General features: G+C 41.5%; 1 protein-coding gene across 1 annotated transcript in view; it reads right to left on the minus strand.

Annotated features, from left to right (window-relative positions):
* ADAMTS3 (ADAM metallopeptidase with thrombospondin type 1 motif 3) overlaps nt 1-22,029 on the minus strand; it is a 214,911-nt gene that overhangs the window by 181,377 nt on the left and 11,505 nt on the right. Inside the window, exon 3 of the mRNA XM_040418128.1 lies at nt 5,635-6,038. Coding sequence (XP_040274062.1) covers nt 5,635-6,038 — 404 coding nt within the window. The remainder of the gene's footprint in view (nt 1-5,634; nt 6,039-22,029) is intronic.

The following is a 22,029-nucleotide window of genomic DNA, read 5'->3' on the forward strand; positions in this document are numbered from 1 at the left end:
TATCCTAATGATTGCTCCCTAGACAAAACAAGCTATTCTAAGTAATGAAAGGTATTTGTGAATATATTTATTATAAAATAATATTTAAGTATTTTCATTTTTTTAATTCCTGGAGAACCCCTTTAAAGAGAACTAGTTATGTCCCCAAAAATGCAAAGTTGCCACCATACCTGTATTGTAAACGGCTATGCGGTATTGCGTGTGCCGTGCAGGCACTAGAAATACAGACTGACTAAACAGTGCAGTCCTCGTTAGTTTAATTACGGCCCTCTGCGGCCTACAGAGCCATGCGGTACCCGACGGTAGCACGGCCACATTGCAACTGGGACATGTGGTTGTACCCTTAGGTTTTCCCATTCCCCCACAATCAATGTCACTACTTTCTTTGCCTGAAATACTAATCAATAAAATGACAACTGGCAATATCCACTGACCACTGTCAAAGGGGCATGAACCTGAGCCGCTCTGTCACTTACATCCCAGTGCACACAGTGTCACAGAACTTCCAGCTCCATAGGGTGACCTCCAAGAGATCTCGTGAAACGAACACCATCTTCAAAGATCACGCTCCCTTTAGACAGCAGTCAGAGGGATCGATAGCAGCAAGTGGACAGTGAAGAGTGGCTAGGACCACTATCAGTTGACAACTGGAGACCAACCAATTGGCAATGTATCCATTAGTTAGCCCATCAGGCACTGAAAATAACTGCACTGGTTACCGGGGAATGGGGGGCGCCTAGAAAAAAACTGCTCTGCAGTCAGACATGGTATGTAATAGCACTGTATACTGGGGAGGGGGTACATCTAGAAAGAAAATTGCACTGCACAAGAGGCAATAAAGATATGGTGGCACATTTCCATTTTTGGAGACACAAAAAAGCAAACCTGTCACTATAAAATTGCAGTGCAGGCAGCATGTTATAGAACTGGAAGAACTGAGCAGAATGCTATATAGTTTGACATTTACATACAGTTACTGTATAGCTGTTAATCACGAGTAGGACCGACCACAGGACTCCTAAGCACATAAATTACAAGTTTTACTGAATATTTTCTCAAACAACTATATATCAATGTGCTCAGCTCCTCCTGCTCTATAACATACTGCCTGCAGATTGCACTGGATTGTCATAGTGATAGAACCAGATATGAAAACCTTTTGACAACAGACAACACAATTGGGCAGATTTATCAAAACTAGTGTAAAGTAAAACTGGCTTACTGTAGTTGACCATAGCAGCCACTCAGATTCCACTTTTCATTTTCCAAAGGAGCTCTGAAAAATGAAAGGTGGTATCCGATTGGTTGCTATGGGCAACTAAGCCCGTTTTCCTTTATTCCAGTTTTGATAAATCCTCCCCAATATCTACTGTTTCAGGTATGCATATTGGTGAATTATAGATACTAATAAGCAGACTTACTGTATTTCCCCACTGCCTGTGATTTTGGAAGATCAGTGAATCAGGGAGACCAATTTGCTCACTTCTAAAAATGACTCAACACGACTGAGAGATACTGCAAAGTCCAAAATGATTTTGTAAGCACAGTTATCAAGAAGACCACTTATGCAAGTCACATTTTACTAGGAAATCCACTTTGAAAAGCTAAGAACAGACACTGATTCTACACAGGATATATATAAGTACCGAAGAAATGAGCAAGCAATTTGCATATAGTCCCCTCATCTTCTGCCAAACACATTACTCAACAATATAACTGTGACTCTTCTTTCATCTTTTTTTTCGGACAATTGAGGATGTGGGTTTGAACTGAAGAGGACAAGATAAGAACGTCAATCATCAAAAAGTCCCTGAGTGTTTGAACCTGTTCCACATTCTCCTGGGGAAATAAGCTAGTAGTGACAGGTTCCATGTTATCAAGAGGCCACTTATTCTATGGTTTCATTTTTCCTACGTCCTCATGAAAATAAAGATATTTTCTCAACCTCGTTGCTCAAGGCCTTGCTTCTGCTTTTTATATAACTAGTCTATACAATAGAAAACATGAATTTATTCAAACTTTAGGACCTTATACTATCCTAAGGTGCAGTGCAGTTCACAGGCCGATGGTTTAAAGCCACGACCTCATCAAGAAGACACATGTCCCTTCTCGGCTTTGTGTCCACATGGGTGCTGCTTGAAGCCGCGGCGGGTATACACTTGAGACTTGGCTCCATTTAGTATAGCTAAGCCGCGAGTGAGTTCACAGCATCTAATGTGAATAATCGCATCAGAAACCACTGCGGTTTCTGTTTCAGTATAAACAGTGTGAACAGGCCCTTAAAATAAGTGGATGCCAGGAACTAGCATCATCACATCCCGGGCCGGGAAAAGAGTCAGTCAATGACAGGTTCCCTGCATTGGGAAACCTGACGATGACACTGTACTCTTTGTCTAAGTGCACAGTAGTGTTATGAAATCCCGCAGGCTGTTCAGGCGAAGGAACTGCCAGAGTTTATCGTATCCGGCATAGCTGGATAATACTGGGAACCGCAGGATCCCCATTGACTACAATGAGATCCGATGAGAATCCATTACTTAGTTTGGTGGGGTGACCAGCTCTAGGAAGAGTCCCGGATTTTCAAAATCTCTTCTTTAAGAATTATGGATGCCACTAGGCTTTTGGGACCTTTCAGTGCAGCAGAATTTTTTTTTGTACTCTTCTCCAGATCAATGCCTACAATCCTGTCTCTGAGCTCTACAGGCAGTTATTTCATCATCATGGCTTTGTCTTTGCTCTCACATGTATTGTCAGCTGTGAGACCTTATATACACAGGGGTGTGTCTTTCCAAATCATGTCCAAGTAACTGAATTTAATAAGTAAAAAGAGAAATCAAGGGCTAAATTTTAACTGTCATAGCAAAGGTCTGAATACTTATGATGATGCAAAATTTTAGTTTTTCCTTTTTAATAAATTTTACAAGAATTTCTAAAATTCTGTTTTCACTTCCTCATTATGGGGTATTGAGTGCAGATGGATGTAGAATTATTGTAGCAAAAGGCTGCAACATAACTAAACGTGAAAAAAGATGAAGGGACTGAAGATTTTTTGAATGCACTGTAGCCCCAACAATATATTTAGAGATGAGCGAATTTCTTAAAAGTTCGATTCGGCTGATTCGGCGAATTTCACAAAAGAATTCGCTTTGTGACGAATTACTTTGCAGTAAGTAGCGGGTGCAATGACAGGGAGCTGCGATAGCGTCATTCCCGTCATTGTACCCCTCAGATGCCACATTCATAAATGCGGCATCTGAGTGTAAAATTAACAAAAAAAATAATTAAATCAAACTTACCGCCTCCATTTGCTTGCGACGGTCGGGCCGCCGCCATTTTGCTAGAAGATCTCGGCCGAAATCCCATGCGGTATGAGATTACATAATTACGCCGGGCAGCGTGATGACGTCATACGTCACCACACCAGCCGGCGTGATGACGTAATCTCGCGTCGCACAGGATTTCGGCTGAGATCTTCAAGCAAGGTGGAGGCTGGTGGCCCATCGCAAGCAAATGGAGGAGGTAAGTTAGAATTTTTAGTTTTTTATACTATTTCAGGTGAAATCGATTTGCACGAGGAAATTCGGCTTCTAGGCAAATCGAATTTATCCTGAAATTCGGCTCAAATTCCACTTCGTGGGATTCGATTCGCTCATCTCTAAATATATTCTTAAAACGTCCAGAAATAAATATACACTTTTCTACTTAAGGAAGTGCTGTGGATATCTTGGTTAAATATATTCTTAGTTATATAAGTTTAAAATGGTAATCCCATCTGGAACATTGATGGCATATCGCTAGATTATGTCATCAATGTAAGACAGGTCTGGGACCTGCTCGTATCCCCAGAACGGGAAACCTGAAGTGAACAGAAAGAAGCATGCTATGGGAGTTCCAAAAATGGCTGAGCACTGGCTTAGCTATTTCTGATCGTCCCATAGCAGTGAAAGGAGAGGTAGCAGTACTTGGTGCACTCATTATTCACCACTTTGGGACTTCCAAAATTAGTCAAGCACACTGCTATTTTCGAAACTCACATAGCAATGAAAATATTTCACTTCAGAGGCCCAGTTCTCTACTTAGGAGCAGGTCTCAGCGGTGGGACCTGCACCTATCTGACATTGTTGACATATCCTAGCGATATGTCATCAATGGCCTAGATGGGTCACCCCCTTTAATTTTCAAGCTTTGGGAGGTGTCAGATGTAATTACTTAAGCCAATGCAAATCCAAAGCAAATGGGAGTCAAATAGCAATTGCTTTCATAAACCTGAGAAACTTGCACAGCTTTCCATTAAAGTCCTCTTTAGGCAGCCCATTGAAGAAAGTCCGCTTCCAATGTGTTTTTAGATGTGGTCCCATGGGAAAGGGAGTTTCTACTGTAACTAGATGAACACAAAATAGCTGCTGTTGTTTTTCCTCTGTAACATTGATTGAATTAGTATTTGCAGCACATGTGGGTTGCAAGCAGTGTGTATCTGGGATTTCAAACTGTTTACCCTGGTAGACCACGGAGTTACCACTGTAAATATCCGCCCGCTCTTGCTGTTTTTCAGAAATAGTGTTTAGTGTGGCATAGCGATGCAGGCCAAAGTGTCTTCCAGTATACCTGGCAATGACCTCAATCTGATTTTATCCTAAAACATTTCAGCCACACAGTATCTTTTTTGTGATTTAAAGAACTGTTTGGCTCCCGTGGAAAATATACCAATCACAGGTTAACATTCTCAAGTATAATATTTTCGCAGTGTTAAGGGTTAGCCAGGACTCTCTGCTTAAAAACAGACCAATTCATAAGAATTATAAAGATTTTGCTAAGAAAAATATGGAAATTTGTAGGTAGGGATGCCATCGCTTATTACTTTGAATGCACTATGAAATAAATGCAGCCCTGTACATTTTATGACAATTTCAATATACTGTGTAAAAAGCCAAAGGTAAGAAAGTAACACATACACTATATGGACAAATGTATCGGAACACCTACACATTACAACTCCTGGAGCTTTTATGAAATCCCATTCTAAATCCATAGGCATTCATATGGAGTTGTTCCACCTTTGCAGCTAAAATATCTTCCACTCTGCTAGGAAACTACTTTAGAACAAAGTGACAATGTATGAGTCAAAACGCGTAAATATAGTGGAAGAGAGGTGATTCTACCTCCTTCCATGAGTTCCCAGTTGGTTATAGAGTATTTCAATTAAAGTACGGCACGCACGCATTTTCAACAGATGTCCGTTGAGTGTGTATGTATTTTCAACGGGGAGACAGGAGACATCTCTGGCAGCAGCTTACTTCCCAGGAGACCAAAAGGATGTTGACATTCAACATGCCTGATCCTTATCTCTCTCGACAATCGAATTGATTGGGAAGCTCCCGACTCTCCTAAGTCCCTAAGACTCTGCTAAGTCCCTCTGTATTTTGGGAAAAGTTATTTTGGTATCCTCAAAAGTGCTGAACAGCTTTAGAACCAAGGCTAAGATCATGTTTGACAACAAGTTCTACCATTTATATCATTCTACAGTCTTAAATCTTGCATTATGCAGGTTTTAATGTCTTGCTATACTGCCTGCATAATTGAAAACACAGAAAATAATGGAGAATAAAAGAGCCATAATCAGAAAACGTATCTTACCAGACCATCACAGTTACTTAATGCAACAGACGCTCCAGGGATATCTGTTATTTCCCCAACGTAAGCACAATTTGTCCATAAAGGCTCCTTTTTCCAGATTTCCTTTGTGCTATTTGAAAGGTGGGCTGTATTTCCAACATGGCTTCTGTTTTCAGCATTCACGGAGTCTTCATGCCATTCTACCACAGCCCCTGGAGCAATGAGGCGAGTGTTTGGCTTCAATTTAAGATGAAATTCTCTTCCAAAGGCTGTAACATTGAAGTAGAGGGGCTGGCGACTATGTGTTGTGTCTCTTGGTAATCTTTTTTTGTGACCAGTGGAAAGAATATTTGAAACATGGCGTCCCTCAGCGTCAGTAGATATTGGCGTTATCAATTCATATTCTTTTTTTATCCTGTTTAAATCTAAGCAAAATGAAACAATAAGTCAATAAAATGAAACAGAATAAAAGTTTCCTTAAAAAACATTTTTTATATAAGTAGAAAATGAGATAGAGAGAAGCTTGCAGTCCAATCAGCAAGTATTGACCAGAAACCCCCTATGGATTATATTTCATCTTTACACAAAATAAAATACAATTGCAATTCCAAAAATCATATGTCGGCAACACAACTTCCCATGTCCAGAACACAGTGGTGGACTTTACCACCACACAAGCCAAGCAAATGCTTGGGGCCCCCGACTTTATGTTGGCTGAAAAAAAAGACTACAGGGGTGCAAATACTGCCTGTGCAGAAGGTGGGCCGTAACCAGGGGGACATAGCGGACCAATGGGGTGGAGCTTAAAGGGAACTTGTCACCTGGATTTTGGGTATAGAGCTGAGGACATGGGTTGTTAGATGGCCGCTAGCACATCCACAATACCCAGTCCCCATAGCTCTGTGTGCTTTTATTGTGTAAAAACTATTTGATACATATGAAAATTAACCTGAGATGAGTCCTGTATGTGAGATGAGTCAGGGACAGGACTCATCTCAGGTTAATTTGCATATGTATCAAATCGTTTTTTTTACACAATAAAAGCACACAGAGCTATGGGGACTGGATATTGTGGATGTGCTAGCGGCCATCTAGCAACCCATGTCCTCAGCTCTATACACAAAATCCCGGTGACAGGTTCCCTTTAACTTTGCTTAAGGCCCAAGAAAAGCCCTGACAGTACACAGGAGATGCGCTGTCTACAGTATTCAAACTGCATAGGGATGAACGATCATACTAACGATCATTTGTCCTACATGCAGTTTACATCGGCCCATGTAAAGACCCTTTAAATGAATGCTGAATTACTTGTTATACCGTGGATCAGTGCTCATTACAGCCACCCATCAGTCCATGTCAAAAGACCCTTACAGTGTAATGGAGTCTAGAGCTTCAGACAGACAATGTCATCCTCAACCTTCATGGTAACTCTACTGAGTCCATACTTGTCTTTAGTGTTTTAACCGAGGCAGCATATTAGACCTGTCATTAAAGGGGTATTCCCATCTCAGACAATGGTGGCGTATCGCTAGGATATACCCCCATTGTCTAATAAGTGCGGGTCTCACCTCTGGGACCTGCACCTATCTCTAAGGCCTGATGCACACAGCCGTTGGGCGGCCGTGCACCCCGCATCACGGACGCGGACCCATTCACTTGAATGGGTTCGCAATTCCGAAGATGCGGAACGGAGTCACGGAACGGAACACCGGAGGCACTACGGAGTGCTTCCGTGGTGTTTCTTTCCGTTGTTCCGCACTGCAAATAAATATGACGTCATATCTTTTGCGGTGTGGACAGACCACGGACCTATTCAAGTTGAATGGGTCCGGCCCGCTGCACGGATGTTGCCCGTGCATTGGGGACCGCAATTGCAATCCCCAATGCACGGAACGGCCGCACAACTGCCGTGTGCATGCAGCCTAAAATGAAGTCTAACATGAGGCTGTCAAACTGGTGGCTGCCGGTGCTGAGACCTGCCACCAACAACCCTTCCTATTGACCTGCTGAAAATAGCCGAGCAGCACGCTTGGAGCTCGGGAACGGGAGCACACTTCGCTTGTGCTGCCACCGCTTCCACTGCCGAGCCAGTGATCGGCTATTTTTAGAGGCCCCATAGAAATGAATGGAGGGCAATCGTGCATGCACTGTGCGCCCTCTGGGACTTTGCCGGCTCCGTTTACGAGATAGGTGCAGGTCCCACCTCTGTCAGACAATGGGTGCATATCCTAGTGATATGCCCCCATTGCCTGAGATGACACAACCCCTTTAATCCTCTGCTTACTACTGACAGTAATAACATCCAAATTCACTGTACGCTGTAAGATCAGATATGGAACCAGTATGCAGTGTACACTGGCCACTAGATGTCAGTCTATGTAATAACTGTATTACTTATGCACTTTTACATGGATAGACAGTTGAAAAAAAAAATAATTAAATATATATGCTTTTTTTTTTTTTTTAAAGAAGTTGCTTTTGCTAATCCGATACATAAATGCCAAACTCAAATTCCCAATCAAAGAAATTCTCAATCATGTTAGGGGCTGTTCACATCTCGATTTTGCTGTACGTCAAGCAGATACATTTGTAAACAGAAAAAAAATTAAAAATAGAAAAGTATGGCTTGGCGTATCCATAGACTATAATTGGGCAAACGTACCATCATTTTGACTCCGTTTGTCAATGTATATATTTCTGTAAAAAAAAATTGCCAGACAGAACGGTGTAGTATATTTGCAGGATGGCATGCAGTGCTATTAAAATCTGAACAGAATCTAAGTCCTTACGTCTAGCAAAACTACCAGCACATTACCAATTTTTTTAATTCCAATCCATAGTAGAAGCCCATGTCCTCCATATTATCATCTTCCCTATCTGCTTTCCACTTTGGGAGCTATATGAATATGTGAACATGACACCTAAAGAGGTTCAGCAGAATAAAAATGTTTTTCTAAAGGCAAAGAATAGTTTAAAATAAGATAAAACAATACTCGCATGTTTAACCCCGAACTCATCCAGCATCACTACTCCGATGGTCCCCGCTAGTGTCTGTTTACTGCCATGCAGCTGATCATGTGCTATTTGCACATGTGACTGCTGCAGCCAATCACTGGCCTCAGCTGTCCTGTGCCCTTTATACAAATGAAATTGCTGAGGGCAGTGTCTGGCTGCAGCTGTCATGTGGTTCAACATGCTTAACTTTTATTTTTAGTTTAAAACCTGGCACAAAACGTTTAGAAATTTGGGCCATGCTAGGAGCAGAATATGGTTGAGGACCATATCTAAGATGAGGTCCCAGACAGGGTCTCCCAGTGTCAGGGTAGGTGCTCCTTGGTTAGGCTTATAGGGATTACTAGTTTATTTTCGATATATAGTTTTTGGGATCACTAGGGACAGTAACCCAAACAGCCACATGGTGGACTCAACTCTGCACATTATGCCAAGTGGAGCATCTGCTTAAATCCCACACTAAAGCAATTGGACCTCAGTCTCTCCCATTTTCTCACCCTATAAATATCTTTTTTTGTGTTTATTTAACGTTATTTATATTTATTTGGCTTTGTGTTATTAACGCACCAAACTCATGGGTGTGTGGTGGAGGAATGTTAACAGTGTTCACAGTTGTTTTGGTTGTAGTGGAGGTTAATTTGACCGGATATTTTATCTTCTAAACTTTTTGTGCCAGGTTTTAAACTAAGGGTAAAAGTTAAAGGTGTTGTCCGGGCTTTTTCTATTGATGACCTATCCTTAGGACAGCTTCTTTGAGTTATAATACGCCCTATTTTTCAATTCTATTCCAAACTGGCTGTAGGGGTTTCACCCTCGTATTTCCCCACATTATAGCCATTTTTTAAACATGTGATCAGCTGCCTGAAAGTAAACAGGGACCAGAGTGTAAACACTAGATTGGCTGGTGGACAAAACTGAACAATTTACAACCATTCCTTGTCATTGCAAAAAAATATATAACATTGTTAACTGTTTTAAAGGGGTTTTCCAGGATTCCTATATTGATGGCCTACTCTTAGGATACTGTAGGTCAGCAATATCTGATCGGATAGGTTCAGACTCCAGGCACCTATGACTAACAGCTGTTATTCAGTAGCTCCAGCGCTGGAAATAAGTACTAAAACTACACAGTGCCGTCCACTGTACAGTGGATGGAGCTGGTTAATACAGCACTGCTCCCATTGAAGTGAATGGGAGCAGTGCTGTGGAGGCTGACAGAGCCCCGCCAATCTGATATTGATGGCCTGTTCTAAGGGTAGGACATCAATATAAAAACCTACTCCTGTGGTAGGCAGTGATCTGATATGACAGACAGGAAAACATCATTTAGAGCAGAACAGGGTGTCACACAGGAAGATGGCTGAGATCCTATCACATGGTAATCTGCATGTTGTTTTATCGCTGAAGTGCTACTAAAACAATTGTATTAAACATAAAACAAAAAATGTATTAAAAAAGCTCAAATAGAATAATACGCCTTGTGCTGTCACTAACACAATATACATCTCTTTAAGGAATGTGTGGACCAGATGGAACACCAAACTATGTTTTCACATTTGGATTACTCATTAACTAAGGAGGCAGGATTTTTGCATAGGAATAACATTACCATTCAGAGTTCTCCAAATGTTTTCTTTTTTGTCTATTAACACCCTTTCTCCCCCCCCCCAAAAAAAAGACCACATGAAAGTACCAATTCAGACTAAAGTAAAGGAGAGGGATGAATAAAGTATACAGCGGAAAAGGATCCAGAGGCGTAAGTGAATCCAATGCTTTAATCAGATATTAAAGCGAACCTTTCACCTCATTTTCACTTTATAAACTAGCAACAGTACCTTATAGATTATCTTGAGTGTGTTGTTATCCATGTTAGTGCCGCTTTCCTGGGCTCTTTATACTTCAAAAAATCGTCTTATAAACTTCACATTCGGTGCTCCAACAGTCATGCAACCAGTCAAGGGGGTAGCCCTTCCATCTCCTCTGGCCGTACCGCCCCTGCCCTAACCCCTCCTCTATGCTCCTTAACTGACAGCCGGCTCAGTCGCCGGGGCGGCGCTTCTGAAACCTGCGCATGCGCCGTCCTCCTGATTCGCCGCGCGATCCCGTCTTTCTTGCTGACAATAGTGGAGCGCGCGCACGGGAGGGAGAGCAGACAGGAGAGCAGACAGGCCGGCATCGCGTAAGGCGCATGCGCGATTCTCTTACATGATCGCGCTTTTGTCAGCAAGAAAGACGGGATCGCGCGGTGAATCAGGAGGACGGCGCATGCGCAGGTTTCAGAAGCGCCGTCCCGGCGACTGAGCCGGCTGTCAGTTAAGGAGCATAGAGGAGGGGTTAGGGCAGGGGCGGTACGGCCAGAGGAGATGGAAGGGCTACCCCCTTGACTGGTTGCATGACTGTTGGAGCACCGAATGTGAAGTTTATAAGACGATTTTTTGAAGTATAAAGAGCCCAGGAAAGCGGCACTAACAAGGATAACAACACACTCAAGATAATCTATAAGGTACTATTGCTAGTTTATAAAGTGAAAATGAGGTGAAAGGTTCGCTTTAAGTAAAAAATCTTCATCACATCTTCAAAATGATATGCTGACGCGTTTTGTCTAAGGCCGCTTGTCGGTCAAAACGCATCAGTAAATCATTGTGAAGATGTGCGTTTTTCATTTAATATCTGAAAAAACATTGGATTTTACTTACCACGCAGGATCCTTCCTTTTCCGCTGTGGATGTCTGTGGGCATGAACACGCTATGGATCCGTGTTTTGGACTACTGGAATAGCTCATACAGGAGTTCTGGATTTTCTTTTCTGTATCTCAGTGTGAATAAAGTAGCATGATTATACATGAAATAAAAATGAGTTAGTTGTATATGCGCAAATAAATATGCTACATTCTATAAGAATACTTCCAACTCCATAAACAATTCATATGGCAAATGTAACGCTTAGAGATGAGGATTGGTCATCAATATGAAAAAGCCCAGAAAACCCCTTTAAAAATCAAGGCTATATGATACATATATATATAACAACATATGTAACAAGACCCTCAATCTCAACTAAACTGAATGGCTGGAAGAAGTCATCTACTGGAGGACATGTGGCAAGCTAGTTATACCCACTATGTCAGCATATAAGAACATCTGGCACCAACAGTGACATACTGTATACAATGCATTCAGAAACTGACCATTTCACTTTTTTTCACCTTTGCTATGACACTTACAATTTATCTCTGGGGGCCTCCTATTTCTTTTGATCTATTTATTGGAGTTCACTTGTGGTCAATTCAGTTGAATGGACATGATGGGGAAAGACACACCCCTGCCTATATAAGGTCTCACAGATGACAATGCGTATCAGAGCAAAAATCAAGCCATGAGGAGGTAAGAACTACCTGTGGAGCTCAGAGACAGGATTGTGTGGAGGCACAGATCTGGAGAAGAGTATAAAAAATTATGTTGCACTGAAAATTCCCAAGAGCACAGTGGCCTCCATAATTCTTAAACTAAAGAGGTTTGGAACAACCAGGAATCTTCCAAGTGCTGGCTGCCCCACCAAATAAAGTAATCAGGGAAGAAGGACCTTGGAAAGAGAGGTGACCAAAAACCCAATTTGGTCACTCTCACTGAGCTCCATAGATCCTATGTGCAGATGGGAAAAAAAATCCAGAAGGTCAACCATCACTGCAGCACTCCACCAGTCTGACTGGCTGAGTGGCCAAAAAGAAGCCTCACCTCAGTTAAAGACACATACAAGCCCACCTGCAGTTTGCAAATAAAAGCACCAAAAGGACTCTCAGACTGTGAGAAACAAGATTCTCTGGTCTAATTAAAACTTTTTGACCTCGGTTCTAAGTATCATATCTGTAGAAAACCAGGTACTGCTCATGATTTGCTCAATACCTTCCCTACAGTGTAGCATGGTAGTGGCAGCATCATACGGTGGGGCTGTTTTTCAGCAGCTGGGACAGGGAGACTGGGCAGGATTAATGGAAAGCTGAATGGAGAAAAGTACAGAGATATTTTTAATGAAAACCTGATTCAGACTGCTCTGGACCTCAGACTCAGCTTAAGGTTTATCTTCCAACAAGACAATGACCCAAAGCCAAGACAATACAGTAGTGTCTTAGTGACAACTCGAGAATGTCCTTGAATGGCCCAGCTAGGGTGCCGACTTAAAACCAATGAAACATCTCTGGAGAGACCTGAAAATGGCTGTTCACTAACAGTTCCCATTCAATCTGACAAAGATTGAGAGGATCTGCATAAAACAATTGTGAAAATCCAGGTGTGCAAACCTTGTGGCATCATACCCAAGAAGACTGGAGGCTGTAATCACTGCCAAAGGTGCTTCAACTAAAGCCTGAGGAAAGGGTCTGAATACTTATGTCAATGCAATGTTTTAATTTTTCTTTTTTAATAAATTCGCAAATACTTATTTCTAACATTCTGTTTTCACTTTGTCATTATGGGGTATTGAGTATAGAATGATGAGGAAAAACTTGATTTTCTTATTTTGCCTCAAGGCCGCAACTTTACAAAAAAAGTGAAAAAAGTGAAAGGGTCTGAAAACTTTCTGAATGCCTTGTATAGATTAAACAGGGCTACATTACACGAAAAAGAAGGTAAAGATGGTCCTACACACACACTTCCACCTAGGGCATAGAGGTCTGCTTGTGCCCTTAGTGTACAACTACATGTAGTGTTAATGCTGAACATTTTCTACAATGGAATTGTGTGCAGAAAATCCACAATGTTGATAACAGGGAAGTTGAGGATAGTATAAAAAAAACTCAACCGCACATTGTGGAATTATTCCGCAGGAAAAACTGTACATACACATGCGGGTCTATGTTGTTATTTTATGTTGTGGATGTCTTGCAATGCAGAAACCCACAGCATTTCCATGAGGTACGCCATCAATCTACGAAAAGGCCACATTTCTCCATGGGCCGACGGCAGCTGCATGTTTTCCTTCAATGTGATGTATGCTCTTGGGCACCTGGAAAAATCCAACCTCTCTGAATCGTTTTGATCCAACTGAAAGCAAATTAATGTGCACTGGGTAGTTATTTCAGAAGCTGTTTTACTATACCATTACCCAAAAGGCAAGTACATAGTAGATGCCCACATAGCTAGCAGTTTCCAGGGAAAGCTAAATAAAGCTATTGCATATGACCCTCCTGCACGTTCAGTAATAGCCCAACATGACAAGATTCCTATTTTAAAAACTAATATAATTTTGGACGAGATTGAGGAACCTCACTTGACTCTGTCATAGGTGACTTAAGGTCAATGAGTATAATTTATCAGTTATATACTTAAAAATAAAGATGAATAAGGCAAAAGTGAGAAAGGAGCGTAATAATGAAGCCCATTCAGATACTCAGATGTCTGTAGAATAAGTGTCCAGTGTTATTCCATAATCACACATACAGAAAGGTAAAAAATAAATATAGAGAAGTTTTCATTTACAGCTTTTAACATAAAAAGAACTGTGGAAAGTGGGCTTATTTCACACGTGTCTACCTTAAAGCACGCATTTATCTAGACATACAAGAACATTCTAGATTAACAGACCAGGAGTTAGAAAATAACCAGAATTAGGGTTCATGCACACAAACATATTTTTTGTCCGTATCCAATACGCATTTTTTGTGTATCAGATGCGGACCCATTCACTTTATCGGGGCCACAAAAGATGCGGACAGTACATTGTGTGCTGTCCGCAACTGTATGTCCGTTCCATGGCATCCGCAAAATTATACATGTCCTATTTTTAAGGATAGAAGTTTTCTATTATGGAGGAGTATTCTATTACGGGCCGGATCTTTCATTCTGCAAATTGTAGAACGTACACTGCCAGTCTTGTGCAGGAGTACTTAAAGGGGTTCTGCACTTTCATTTAACTGATGATCTATCCTCTGGATAGATCATCAGCTTCTGATCGGCGGGGGTCCGACACCCGGGACCCCCGCTGATCAGCTGTTTGAGAAGGCAGCGGCGCTCCAGCAGCGCCGCGGCCTTCTCACTGTTTACCGCCGGGCCGCCGGCCCACTGACGTCACGACTAGTATCAACTAGCGTGGGCGGGGCTAAGCTCTGTTCACTTCAATGGAGATTAGCCCCGCCCAAGCTAGTTGATACTAGTCGTGACGTCAGTGGGCCGGCGGCCCGGCGGTAAACAGTGAGAAGGCCGCGGCGCTGCTGGAGCACCGCTGCCTTCTCAAACAGCTGATCGGCGGGGGTCCCGGGTGTCGGACCCCCGCCGATCAGAAGCTGATGATGTATCCAGAGGATAGCTCATCAGTTAAATGAAAGTGCAGAACCCCTTTAAACAATGTAAAACCTATCATAATTAGAACTGACCCTCAAAGGATGATGCTATTTACTGATTCATATGGTTGTGCCCACAGCACATCTACATAGCAGTGCCAACACAGCAATTCCATATGGAAAAGCATTTAGCAGCTTCAACCTTCGTAATGTTCATGTATAGGGCAGGAATAGCTATAGTATTTTTTATATAATACCCCGACAAAGTATTGCCATACAGAAACATCAGCCATAATATTGCCCAGAGGCAAATTCAAACCTCCTGGGTCTTCATGCAAAATCGGTAACAGGGCCTAATAACTCAGGTTTTAGCAACTCAACCTTTTAAAAGGGTCTATCTGTCTGGGATTTTGATATTGATGGTCTATCCTCAGGATAGGTCATCACTGTCTGATTGATGGGTTTCTGGCTCCCAGGCCAATCAGCTCGGAATCAGAGCACTACGGCCTCTTCCTAGGCCAGTGACGTCACGTTCATCTGTCACATGACCTAAGCGCTGCTCAGTCCCATTTAAGTGAATGGGCCTGAGCTGCAATAGCAGGCACAGCCTCTATACAATGTATGGCACTGTGCCTGGTAAGCTCGGAGGAGGCCGTAGTGCTCACCACACCACTGCAGCCTCTTCAAACAGCTGATCAACAGGGGTGCCGGGAGTCAGACTCACACCAATCAGATACTAATGACCTATGATAAGCCATCAATATCAGAATTCCAGCTCCTTTAAAGAGGCTCTGTCAGCATGAACAACACTAATTAACCTGGCATATTGCCTGCTAGAGCTCATCATGCTGATTAAAACAATACTTTTATTTTGTCTGTATGCTAAACAGCTGCAGAGATAGCTGCATTTTTATTAATATGCAAATTGGCAAGTTGGAGCACCAGGGGGTGGGGCTGAATCTTTGGAGCACTGCTTTTGTAACACTCCCTATGCTCTGCACACTCCCCCTCCTCTTGATTGACAGGGCTAGACATCAGCATGCTGAGGGCAGAGCTGTGTTCTAGAGCTGTGTTCTAGTATGTACATGTCCTATACACCACTTACTGTAGATTACCACATTGAGATATGCTTAGAAAGTTTATCTATATATATATATATATATATATATATATATATATATATTTCTGCCTTATTCACAGGTACAATATATGATTATAAAGACACTAGTAATATGTGTTAGCTTTCTGACCATATAAAAATATTTTTTTCGCAATTTGGTAATGGTATAACTTGGTGATAAGTGATCAGCCTTGCATGTAGACATCCCAGGTTTGAATCTTGGGAAAGACTTTCCGATTTTTTTCTTCAGATATTTTTTTCTCCCTCATTTGACCCATAATAAAAGTCTATTTGGGTCATTTATCAAACTGGTGTAAAGTAGAACTGGCTTAGTTGCTCATAGCAACCAATCAGATTCCACCTTTCATTTTTGACAGCTCCTTTGGAAAATGAAAGGTTGAATCTTATCGGTTGCTTTTTTAGAAACCTTAGAAAGCTAACACATATTGCTGGTTTCTTTATAATCATAGGGCCTGTGAATAAACCAGTAATATGTTTTAGGTTTCTAACACTATTCTCAATATAGTAAGACCTTTTATTAATATATTATTATTACATATTACTTAATATAGTATATCCTTTTATTACGGGTTTAATGAGAGAGAGAAATAAATAACAGAAAAAAATAAATAAATAAATAAAATAAAATATATATATATATATATATATATATACAGTACAGACCAAAAGTTTGGACACACCTTCTCATTCAAAGAGTTTTCTTTATTTTCATGACTATGAAGGCATCAAAACTATGAATTAACACATGTGGAATTATATACATAACAAACAAGTGTGAAACAACTGAAAATATGTGATATTCTAGGTTCTTCAAAGTAGCCCCTGTTTGCTTTGATTACTGCTTTGCACACTCTTGGCATTCTCATGATGGTAGTCCCCTGAAATGGTCTTCCAACAGTCTTGAAGGAGTTCCCAGAGATGCTTAGCACTTGTTGGCCCTTTTGCCTTCACTCTGCGGTCCAGCTCACCCCAAACTATCTCGATTGGGTTCAGGTCCGGTGACTGTGGAGGCCAGGTCCTCTGGCGTAGCACCCCATCACTCTCCTTCATGGTCAAATAGCCCTTACTTTCAAAGTTTTCCCAATTTTTCGGCTGACTGACTGACCTTCATTTCTTAAAGTAATGATGGCCACTCGTTTTTCTTTACTTAGCTGCTTTTTTCTTGCCATAATACAAATTCTAACAGTCTATTCAGTAGGACTATCAGCTGTGTATCCACCTGACTTCTCCTCAACGCCACTGATGATCCCAACCCCATTTATAAGGCAAGAAATCCCACTTATTAAACCTGACAGGGCACACCTGTGAAGTGAAAACCATTTCAGGGGACTACCTCTAGAAGCTCATCAAGAGAATACCAAGAGTGTGCAAAGCAGTAATCAAAGCAAAAGGTGGCTACTTTGAAGAACCTAGAATATGGCATATTTTCAGTTGTTTCACACTTGTTTGTTATGTATATAATTCCACATGTGTTAATTCATAGTTTTGATGCCTTCAGTGTGAATCTACAATTTTCATAGTCATAAAAATAAAGAAAACTCTTTGAATGAGAAGGTGTGTCCAAACTTTTGGTCTGTACTGTATATATATATATACACACAAAAAAGAGTTGAAGAGCAGCACACAAGCAAAGAGGTGGTGCAATACCTTGAAAAAGACCAAGGACCATATACAAAAAAGAAAAACCAAGGCAGCATACAGGTATCCGTGTCAAAAAGTGGGTAATTTATTAACCCATGTGCAGCAACGTTTCAGCTTACTCCATGGAGCCTTTGTCAAGCCATTTGTGTATATATATATATATATATATATATATATATATATAAAACTCTCCCCTAGGACTTGTACTTAGGATCTCTATATGCAAGAATGCCCACTTATCACTAAGCTATAGCATTATCACATAAAAAATAATTGTTTTTCTATGCTCAGAAAGCTAACATATACTACTGGTGTCTTTATAATCATATATTGTGCCTGTGAATATGTATATTAGCTTTCTAAGCATATCTCAATGTGGTAAGAGTATAGTACATATCATATACACTACGTACATGCTAGGACACAGCTCTGCTCTCAGCATGCTGATGTCTAGCCCTGTCAATTAAGAGGACGGAGGAGTGTGTAGAGTACGGGGGTGTTACAAAGCAGTGCTCCAAGGATTCAGCCCCTGCCCCCCTGGTGCTCCAACTTGCTCATTTGCATATGAGCAGTATAGCTTGTTCTTCTACGCTACTTGCGTAGCTTCCATTCACTATAAAAGGAGTTACAGAAACAGTGGAGTGCCGGCCTGCTTCGCTGCTTTCATCAGCCCAGCAACCTAGGGCTGGCACTTACTCGCATCTAACTGTGGAAACGCTGACATGGGACAACCCTTTTAAATGAAACCATCAACTGATTAAATTCACAGGTTACCAAAATGTTTACTACCAAAAACGATATGAAAATAGGAATTAATTATCAGAACTGTGTATAAGTCTTATGTAAACCTCTGTTTCCTATTTTAAACTGTTACAAAACGTGGAAATCCTGCTGAAGAAAAATGCATGTCTTGAATTAGTAGTAAAGGAAGAGCACATTGTGAAACTGCTTGTTCAGACTACTTAGCATATGGTTACAATGACAGTATGAAGAAAGTATTCTTTGTTACCATGTGATGTAGCGTGATACATGTGTGTTTGATAGTATCAATATATACTTAACGTATCTATCAAACACATCCAAGGACTCTCTAAAGGGGTTGTGCCATAAACTACCTTTCCTAAAGCGCGAATGCTAAACCTGCGTCCCTCCAGCTGTTGCAAAACTACAACTCCCAGCATGCCCTAATAGCTGTAGACTGTCCAGGTATTCTGAGAGTTGTAGTTTTTCAACAGCTGGAGGGCCACAGGTTGGGCATCCCTGCTCTAAAGTATATTTTCATCAACTACTCTAGCTCCTATTGCTCCTTGGATTATTACTATTTTTTGCACATTAACCTCATTTGCAGTTTTCTCTTATCCCCCATGCTTGAATTGTCTTAGGACAATGAGATGTGTCCTGACTTCAGCAGGACATGTGACACTAACCGCTCCCCTTGTGCTTACCAATGACGCTTGTGCGTCCTACATTAGAAGGTTCCACTGCAGGACTTAACCAATAGCAAATAAATATCAAACCAGATTTGCCACAGGGGTGCAAAGGTAGGCTAATAACTTTAGAAAAAGGCAGTTTTGATAAATGGAGGCATTTGAGGAAAGTAATATAACAGCGATATCTGTTGGGTGGTATACATTTATATTAGTGGCACAACCCCATTATTGGGACCATGAATACACTAAAAAGTTCAGATACAGTACAAATCCTTTTGATTGAAGGTCTTTGAAGTCAGGCTTCACTGTGTATGCCCTGTCATACGTCCATAGCATATGGCACAAATTAATCTAATAATCATTTCCTAACATGGCTGAGCAAAGAACTTGTGGAAACATCTCTGCTTTGTTGATGAAAAGGCTTCACCTAGGCTAAGGAGACTCTCTCAAAATTAACAGTATACAGAATTGTGTCCATCCAGGCCAACTTCCGAGGAAATCCTCCTGCCCATTTCCAATGTAGTCATGCAGGACAGGTAAATTCCCCGGATCAAACTATCTCCATCAGCTCTATGGCAAAAGCTGTTGAAACTATGTGATCAGACAAACATTAAGTTCTCCTTCTGTTAATATGTTGATCTCCTTCCTAAACTGACTAAAATAACATTTCTTTTCCACGAAACACAACTGATTATTTGTGTGGATTTCAGTTTATCCAGGTTTCTACCTCTAACAAGCCCTTCGCGGTTCGGTTCATAATATTAACAAAGGCCTGCAAGTCCTTCCACGACCTGTCGCCGCCTTACACCCTCAACTAATTTCCCAATATTTCCCCATACGTAATTTAAGGTCATCACAAGACCATTTTCAATCTCCTCTTCACACAGCCTCAGGAACTCTCTACCACTAAACATTAGAATCTCCCACCATCAAAACCTTCAAAACCTGTCTGCAAACCCTACTATTCAGAAAAGCCTACAACCTACGGTAACCATACTGTCACTACACAATGAGCAGCTTCTATCTTCACCTATTGTCTCTTTTCCCCTAACATTCCAGATTGTAAGCCTGGCTGTTTTCTTTTAAAGAACGCAGCAAAGTTTTTATAATTCTGGATAGTCCCTTTAATGTTTTTATTACTGTACCGTGTACTTAGAGATTAAAGCTAGTCTTGACTGCCTGGACCTGTCAATCAAAGTGGAGACGGCACAGCAGTTGCAGAGAGAGCAGAGCCTCTAGGTGTAATGACAATGCCCCCATTGCTCCTAGAGGGTCCTTTGCATACAGTATATAAAAAAAATCACTTTTCTTAGTAATGCGGGCACATATAAACATGGGACCAACACAGATGCCTTCAGCTGCCAAAGGCACATGTAACAGGTCAGCTAGTTTCCTGGAACAAATCTGCTGACAGATGCCCTTTAATTCTAAGAATTCATCAAAGCCTTTTTTTTTAAACTGTCCACTGTTCCTGCTGTGACCACGTCCTGAGGTAGACTATTTCACAGATTCAGTTCTTACAGTAAAGAAGCCTTGACACCCTTGGAGACTCAACTTTTTCTTCTCCAGAAGGAGCCAGTGCCCCCTTGCCTTTTGAGAGGATTTTACATGGAACAGTTTTTCACCATATTTTGTTTATACAGGCAATTTATATATTTGTATAGGTTAATCATGTCCGCCCTTAGACGTCTCTTCTCAAGACTAAATAAATTCAATTCTTTTAATCTTTCTTAATAACTAAGACCCTCCATGCCCCTTATCAGTTTAGTCACTCTCCTCTGTACTTTTTCCAGCTGCAGTGCATCCTTTCTATGTACTGGTGCCCAGAACTGGACTGCATATTCCAGATGAGGCCGCACCACGCTTTGTAAAGTGGTAATATTACATCCCTGCCCCGCGAGTCCATGCCTCGTTTAATGCATGACAGTATCCTGGTGGCCTTAGAAGCAGGTGATTGACATTGTGTGCTGTAATTTAATCTACCATCCACAAGGACACCCAAATCCTTCTCTATAAGTGACTCTCCCAGTGCTACATCACCTAGAACATATGATGCATGTAGACTTTACTAACCAGATGCATAACTTTACATTTATTCACACTGAACCTCATTTATCAAGTGGCTGCCCAAACACTGGGAGTGTCCATGTCATCAGTAGATTATGTCGTTTATCTCCTAGCAATGATCAGTGAAAACCATGGACCAAACATGGATGGCATCCGTATTATGTCCGTAGTTTTCACTGACCCATAGACTATAATGTGCATGAGGGATCTGTAATCACAGACAAAAATAGGGCATGCTACCATGGTGTTACCACGGACCCATGGTCCATGGAAAATCATTGATTGGTGAATACACACATTAACCACCTCCCGACCGCCTAACGCACGGATGCGTCCGGAAGGTGGTTGATTCATTCCTCCTGGACGCATCCGTGCGTCATCTCGCGAGACGCGAGATTTCGGGCATTGCCGGCCCGCGCATGCGCATCGCGGGCCGGCAAAAGTTAAAGAACAATTTCGTCACCAGCCTGCCAGCAACGATCATTGGCTGGCAGGTTGGCGATTTTCAAAAAATCCAATCACAAGCCATATAACAGATCATATTAGTAAATATGATCTGTTATATGGCTTGTCTGCTCCTCTGCTGGTCCTTTTCGTCGGTTGGATCCAGCAGAGGAGCAGACTGAACTGTGAGTACACCAAACACTACACCTTAGCCCCAGATCACCCCCCTGCACCCCAATTAACCCTTTGATCACCCCTTTGATCGCCCCTGTCAATCACTAGTGAAAGGAAAAAAAGTGATCAGTGTAAACTGTCACTTTTTTTTTTTCACTGGTATTGACTGTTAGGTTTTAGGGATAGTTTAGGCCCCTTGGTTAGGTAGTTAGCGTCAGTTAGCACCCAGCCC

Source organism: Bufo bufo, chromosome 2 (assembly GCF_905171765.1).
Source record: "Bufo bufo chromosome 2, aBufBuf1.1, whole genome shotgun sequence".
In the NCBI taxonomy this organism is placed as follows: Eukaryota; Metazoa; Chordata; class Amphibia; order Anura; family Bufonidae; genus Bufo; species Bufo bufo.